The following is a 7,234-nucleotide window of genomic DNA, read 5'->3' on the forward strand; positions in this document are numbered from 1 at the left end:
GTGGCCTGGCTGTCAGGAGCACAACTTGGGTGATGGCTGAGAGCAGTGGATATTCATGGGTGCCTTTTGTTCCCCTGTGGCCTCCCAGGTGTGCTGGTGTGTCGGTGCAGCAGGCTGGTGAGCGGCAGCAACACCAAACGCATCCGCCTGTGGGCAGTGGCCACCGTGCAGGAGCTGAGGCTGAAAGGTCCCAATGCCAGGTAGGAGGTCTTGGCCCCAGTGTCCCCGCTGCACGCGCGCCCAGCTCACCGTGCTCTGGAGATGCTCTTCCCCTCGTCTGGCAGCTCCCAGGACCTGTCTGAGAGGTGGCTTTTTACAGACACTGACTCTGCCTGCAAGCATGCTGCTCCTGTTGCTGTTCATCCTTAGCTTTTCCTCTCCGTCCTGTAACTACTGATTCTTTCTGTCTGGGTCTTTTTGCTGAATTATTGCCACAGGTAGCTGTGAATCCTCTTAATACTGGAAACGGATATTATCACGCCTGAAGTTTGTGTTGGTGATTTGTAGGAACTCCTTTAAGAGAAGTAGTGAAAATACTTTGTGTTTGTTTCTCCCCTCGTGCTATTGCATCCCCTTTTTTCTTTCTTTCCTAAAGAAGATGGTTGCAGTGTAAATGTTACAGTAGTCACTGTTTAATGCAGAGGAACCTCTCATTGAACCATTTAGCTGCAAATCCATGACTGAGCTCATCAGAAGATAGCATTTAATGCAGGCGGAGTGGCTGTTCCAACAGCTGAGCCAGTCTTCCTTGCATCCTCTCCTCCAGGTCTAGCTCGGTCCTGCTAGAACATGAGATAACCCTCGATGGGACCATAGTCAGCACAGCCTTTGATGACTCTCTAGAAATGGGAATTGTGGGCACCACGGCAGGAACGCTGTGGTACGTCAACTGGACGGAGAGCACAAGCATCCGACTAATCAGTGGCCACAAGAACAAGGTTAGAGGGGCTGGGCAGGGGTGGTTTGTCCCACAGAGCAGTGAGTGCTGTGTATACTGCCCGTGCACTGGGAAGCGTGTGTGGGCTGTGGAAGCATTCCCTGGTCTGGCCATGGGAGAGGCCAGGGAGCTGCAGGGCTTGCTAGTGCTGGCAGGACGGCATGGAGGAGTCTACAGGGAACTGGGCACGCTGAGGAGTCCAACCTCAAGAAGTCTGAGCTCATCTTCTCCAGCCTTAGGTTTTTAATGGCCTTGTCCTGAGAGCAGCTGTGGGCCTTTTTGCTGGAGCAGAAGAACGTAGCTTGCAAGCACTATGGCTTGCTGTGATTTCTGCCTGCCTTCTGTTTGCTAGCTGGATATCCATATTGGATAACATTTTCTTTACATAAGACATAAAAAAAAACCACGTGAAGAATGACTTGAATTTTGCTGTTGCTTTGGGGTGTCTTTATGGTACAGAGAGAAGATTTCAAATCGTAGAAGAGAAAGTATTTTACTTACACCTACACTGCATAGTGCTCCTAGCTTTGGGGTTAGGTTTACTGGTTTCTATTACAAGCCTAGTTGGAAGCCTAAGATTTAAGGACAGCCAAAGCACACCATCTTTTTTTATGTCTGGGGCTTCTTGTCTGGTGTCTCCTATGAAGAGGGGTCCTGGGGACAAGAGGGCAGAGGAGCTGATGTCCCCTAGGCTGTGGCATTTGTAGGGCCCCTGTTCTCCATTTCCATTCCTGCTGCAGGTGACTGAAGTGTGCTTCAGTCCTGACGAGACTCACTGTGCGACATGTGGGGAAGATGGCAGCGTGAGGATTTGGTCTTTGGGCAGCATGGAACTGGTGGTACAGTTCCAGGTGCTCAACCAGGTAATCGTTTGTGGTATGTCAATCTCTTCCTCGTGGCAGAGGGCACAGTCCACTGCTTGGGATTGCAAGGACTGCTGTGTCCTCACAGCATAGACTAAAGCTGGAGAAATACTAGCAAGTGGAGCTTTTAGTGCATTTGGTTGCACAATCCTGTTGTCTTCACTGTGCCATCAGGTCTCTGCTCTGGTTGCTTTGCAGAGCTGCCAGTGCCTGGCCTGGAAGCCTCATCCTGTTGTTGCGTGGGGATCTGAGAGCCAGCATGTAGTGGCAGGGTACAGCGATGGCACCATCCGTGTGTTCAGCATTTCCAGGACAGAGATGGAGCTGAAAATGCACCCCCATGCTGCTGCACTGACGGCAATTGCCTACTCCACAGACGGTGAGGCTGCCTGTTATAACAGTGGGAAGACATTGCCAAGGGGAGCACCCCAAGGTTGCGCCTCAGTTACCCTGACCCCCAGCTGCTCTGCATGCTGGCAACCTGCCCAAAAACCTGGGGCCAGGGAGAGCCAGAGAACTTGTATCAATGAGCTTTTCTGGGGTTATTTAGTCTGGAGAAGAGGAGGCTGAGGGGAGACCTCATCGCCTTCTACAACTACCTGAAAGGAGGGTGCAGAGCTGGGAATGAGTTTCTTGAACGAAGTAACCAAGGGAATGGCCTCAAGCTGCACCAGGGAAGGTTTAGACTGGCTCTTAGGAAACATTTCTTTACCGAAGGGGTTGTTGGGTGTTGGAATGGGCTGCCCAGGGCAGTGGTGTAGTCCCCATCCCTGGAGAGGTTGAAGAGTTGGGTTGACCCAGTGCTGAGGGATCTGGTGGAGTTGGGAATGGTCAGTGTGAGGTTCATGGTTGGACTGGAGGAGCTTCAAGGGCTTTTCCAACCAAGATGATTCTGTAAGCTGTGGCAGCTTTGCCAGCTGAGCCTGTGGTAAATAGGACATGGGAGGTACATTGGCAATGGCACAGTGAAGGCGTTTGGGTACAAGAAGCATTCACAGAATCACATTCCTTTGTGTCTTGCTTACTGTCTGCAGTGGCTGCTCTTCAGCGTGATGTTTTAGTGAATGTCTCAGACATCTCCTCCTACCTAACCTTTGACTTGGATGTTCCCAGTATTTCATGATGTTTTGGGACACCGGTATCCCACAATCTTGGACCTTTCTCCTATGGGTTTTTTTCTTCTCCTACAAGAAGTGTCCTTTTCTCTCCTCTGCCCACAGGAGAGATGATCTTATCAGGAGGCAAGGACGGGCTTGTGGCTGTCAGCAGCCCTCGCACCGGGATGACTATCCGTGTCCTCGCTGACCACAAAGGCTCCCCCATCACTGTTCTCCAGTGCACCCGGAAGCAGGTGAGTCCTCACCCTCTGCCCTGGTGCTGTGCCCCGGGTGTCACTGCACAGCTGTGGGAAGCAGCAGCAGCAGGGCTGGGTTGGTCAGTGAGTCTGCTTTGTTGTCCCTCACCTTTCATCTTGAGGCCTCCATCCCCTCCAGTAACTTTTGTTCAGTTTTTCTAGGGATGCCTTTGGTGGGGTGAAGCGACAGGCATTCACCCTGTGGTTGTGGCTGTGCCTGCAGGTGGGGGGACCTTTGGTGGCTGTTGTAGACACGCCGCATGCAGATGTGATGTGTGCCTGTGCCACAGGCTCTCGGAGAGCAGCACCCCTGAGAGCAGCCCGGGCTGTGAACTTTCAGCCCCCACGCCCCTGAGAAGGCTCAGGGTGCTTTCCCCATGTCGATCCTTGGCAGTCTGGCCTCCTGTGTGTAGCTGGCTCTCTGTACGGTTCCTCTGTGGGGCTGGGAAGACTTGGTGGGGCAGCAGTGTGATGGTTTAACATCTCCTTTGCCCTTCTCTGCATGGAGAGTCTTCTTCCTTTGCACAGTGGAAATGACAATAATTTTGCCTAAGTTCTCAGGCTTTAAAATCATCCATGCTGCAAGGCTGTGTTCCCTGGTAATTCTAGACTTAGGAGATCCCCCTCGATTTTAGGTGAAGGACATTGTTAGGGGACACACAGTATCTGCAAGCACTCCCCTAGGAGATGTGTAGATCCAGAGGGATCCCAGGGAAGAGATCTGTGTCGTTCAGGCCAGGCACTTTCTCCTCCCCCAGCAGCTTTTGCTGGTACTCAGCCCAGAGCGTGCTGCCAGTTCCAATACCACACCTTTCTTGTCCTATTTTGTTCTAAGGGACTTTAAGCACTGCCCAAATGGAGGTTAATCCTGGCATTGATCCCCTGTGGCATAAGGCCTGTGTTCCCAGGAGCTCCTGCCCCACGCTAGCTCTAGTGGCAGCTTTCTCTAAAGCTTCTGTACTGCCAGAGTCACAGCATTGTGTTTATCTTCCATAGGACCGTGACTTTGGGGTGGAAGGAGGTGAGCTCTGGCTGGCCACCAGCTTGGACCGCCGGGTCAGTGTCTGGGCCTCTGACTGGCTGAAGGATAAGTGTGAACTCCTTGACTGGCTCAGCTTCCCAGCTCCTGCCAGCCCTGAGGTGAGCGTGGTGCTGCCAGAACTCTGCCTGCTCCTGGCATGGGAGGGATGCTTCAGGGCTCTGGGTGGGACGGGGCCAAAGAGAGAGTATGTGCTTAGGAAAGTCATCTTTGTTAGTTCTGTTGCTCAGAGAGTATCTTGTTAATGCACCTTCTGGCGTGTCAGAAAGCAGTGGGAGTTGTTAGCAGTGCCTAACCACCAGGAAGCACTGACTTTGTAAGCCTCAGGAGTCAGAAACTGCATCTGCAAATAGCTGACACCCCTGTGCTATGCAAAACAGAGCACAGGCAGTGGTGAGCACAGTGCACAGAAGAGAGACCTGATTATAAGCATGCTGCTAACTTTGGTGCTCCCAAAGAGCATGAATATTCAGCGCCAGAAGCCCAGTGACAGGTTCACTGAGCCGCGTACCATAGCCCTGTGTGTCTGTGATGCTTTGCAGAACCGTTTAGCTCCAACTCAGGTGTGAGATCTGGGCAACCAGACCCCTGCTAGAAACGGAGGAGTGTCTGTATTGGAGAGGACATGGAGATGGTCCCCAATACACATGACATTGGTATGCAGAAGGGAGCTGAGTCTTTTTGGGGGACAAGCACCCTCAGGGCCAAGCACCATCCAGACCCATATGGCACTTAGGTTCTGTCAATGTTTTTATTGCTTGTTTCCACAATGGTGGATTTCTTCTCCATGAAGGAAACTCACTACAGGTCTCCCCACAGTGAACAGGGGAAGGATTGATCTTGCATCCACTCCTAAAGATCTGTATTCTGGGCTCTATTTTCTTATATTAAACCAATACATAACCCAATCTCACCTTCAAGGCAACACAGCAATAATGCCTCAGTGGAAATTCAACCTCTTGGACCCTCACGTGTCCCACTCATATGATAGTAAATGATTTGCTTTAGGTTTCCATGGCAGTGTGTGGTTGCTCCTTGCTTTGCTGTGAGCACGCTTGAGGAAGAAACAGCCTCCATCATACTAATTTCCTGCTGCTTGGGCACCTGCAGCCCAAGGGCTGGTATCCCTTCGTGCTCTCCTTTTGTCCCCCACTATGTTGTGTCAGGCTGGAGAAGCTAGCCTCCGTTTTGTCCCCTTTGGTTTCCCTCACCAGGGTCTCAGCAGCCTCCCACCCAGCCTGGCTGCATTCTGCCCTTGGGAACCTGGTACCCTGGTCTACGTCGGCTTTGGGATGCAGAAAGAGGCCTTATTCTACAGTCTGCACAAGAAACAGGTACTCGTGCCCTGCCAGGGTGGCGTGGTCATTCCTCTGCTGCCGTAGGGCTGTGGCCACGTTGAACGAGGTGCAGTGCGGGGAGGCAGTGCTGCCCTACCTGTACAGCCAAGTCTGAAGGTGTGGGGTGGGCTCAGGCAAGCAGCTGCTCAGGGCAACAGCTTTTCATCTCAGAAGCTCCCGAGTCTGGTCCAGGTGAGCAGCAGGACCCTGCCCCTGCCTTGGGCTGTGTCTGGGCAGGCTGCTAGTCCCGGCTGCTGCCCTACTGCCTTTCTATCTGACCAGAGGGGAAAGTGTTTGCTTTCAGGAGTGCTAACAGTCTCTAAATCATGGAGTGGAGTCTCCTCTGGAAAGTCAATGCCTTTGGCACATTTCTGAGGTGCTGTGCATCTGTCAGCCTTCCCTTTGAGAGGAGCCCCTTACCCTCCTAACGACAGTCACTGTAGCAGCTCTGGTCTCCCACCTTCCATTTCTGAGCTGTTGGTGTGTTTCTCTTGCTGGAGCACAGGTAGTTGAGAAGATTTCTTTGCCGTACTTTGCCACATCACTCAGCTTGTCTCCTGCAGCACATTTCATGGCTGTTGGCTTTGGTGGTGAGTACCAGAGGGTGCTGTGAGCTCTGCTGCCCAGGCTGACTTGTCCTCAGGTTACTTTCAGGGAGGAGAGATCTCCCTTTCTTCCTGCAAAGGGGGGGAATCCAAGTTTCCTTTTTCCTTTAAATGAGAGAGATTTGCACACACACCAGCCCATATTCTCAGACCCTGGGACTGCGGGCAGGGTATGCGTCAGGCAAGGAGAAAGCTCTGGGAGACTCATAGGTCAGAAACAAGATGCATGAGCTCAGTCCCATTTGTCAATGAGCAAGATTTGTCATTCGAATGACTTCTTGGGGTTACGGGCTGTCTTCATCTCTGCGGCTGTGTGAGTTACAGCCTGGGAGGCAGAAGGGACCTTCCCGCAGCATGGGGACAATCAGCACCCTTTGCCTAGCAAGGGCACCTTGCTTCTGTAGCTGTTTGTATCTGCCTGGGGAGGCAGCATTTATATCCATCCCACTCTGACAGCAGCTCCTGAGAGCAGGGTGAGTTCCACGCCTGCCCCATTGCTGCAAGGCACCCACTAAACCCAGGCCCAGGTGCTTCGGGGTGGGGTGCAATAGAGCAGAGCTGCACTAACACGTGCTGCTGCATCCATTACTGCAGCATGACAGTCTGACACGCAGCGTGGAGCTGCCCTGTCATGCTCTCTCCCTATTACCAGCTGTTAATTGCTTCAGCAAGAAGCTGTCCCCTGTCACTCAGTTTATTGATGCGCAGCTCAGCAGGGGTGAGAGGGCCCAGAGAGTGACAGGGAACGGTGCTCCTGGCAGGGACAATCCCCGTGGTGGCAGAACCTCCTTTCCCTGACACTGAGCACCCTCCTTTCCCCACAGAACGGCTGCTGAGGCTGCTGCGCTGCCCCGCCAGCGATGTGCAGGACTACGCCGGCCATGATGACGTTGTCCACCTCTGCCGCTTTGCCCCCTCTGGCTGCCGTCTCCTCACGGCCTCCCACAGCGCTGTCCTCGTCTGGGAACTCACGGGGGGCTGAGCTGGGAGCCCCCTGAGCCAGCGGCACTTCTCCAGCCGGGGACGAAGGCTGGGGGCGTCCCCCCCCGGCCAGGCCCCAGCTCTGGGGTGAGGGCCCTGGACCAGGCCTCAGTTAGGC

The 7,234-nt window shown here is 53.3% G+C and overlaps 2 protein-coding genes across 2 annotated transcripts in view; both read left to right on the top strand.

Annotated features, from left to right (window-relative positions):
- Window positions 1-7,174, top strand: part of WDR90 (WD repeat domain 90) — a 54,489-nt gene extending 47,315 nt beyond the window's left edge. Inside the window, exons 61-69 of the mRNA XM_026859213.1 lie at window positions 89-200; window positions 767-938; window positions 1,678-1,800; window positions 1,999-2,179; window positions 3,021-3,151; window positions 4,151-4,294; window positions 5,408-5,527; window positions 6,036-6,120; window positions 6,960-7,174. Coding sequence (XP_026715014.1) covers window positions 89-200; window positions 767-938; window positions 1,678-1,800; window positions 1,999-2,179; window positions 3,021-3,151; window positions 4,151-4,294; window positions 5,408-5,527; window positions 6,036-6,120; window positions 6,960-7,117 — 1,226 coding nt within the window. The 3' untranslated portion in view covers window positions 7,118-7,174. The remainder of the gene's footprint in view (window positions 1-88; window positions 201-766; window positions 939-1,677; window positions 1,801-1,998; window positions 2,180-3,020; window positions 3,152-4,150; window positions 4,295-5,407; window positions 5,528-6,035; window positions 6,121-6,959) is intronic.
- RHOT2 (ras homolog family member T2) overlaps window positions 145-7,234 on the top strand; it is a 20,229-nt gene continuing 13,139 nt past the window's right edge. The window contains exons 1-2 of the mRNA XM_026858764.1: window positions 145-149; window positions 7,165-7,174. The gene's annotated coding sequence lies outside the window, so the exon portion shown is untranslated. The remainder of the gene's footprint in view (window positions 150-7,164; window positions 7,175-7,234) is intronic.

Source organism: Athene cunicularia (genome assembly GCF_003259725.1).
Source record: "Athene cunicularia isolate RWA chromosome 14 unlocalized genomic scaffold, athCun1 chr14_part1, whole genome shotgun sequence".
Lineage (NCBI taxonomy): Eukaryota > Metazoa > Chordata > Aves > Strigiformes > Strigidae > Athene > Athene cunicularia.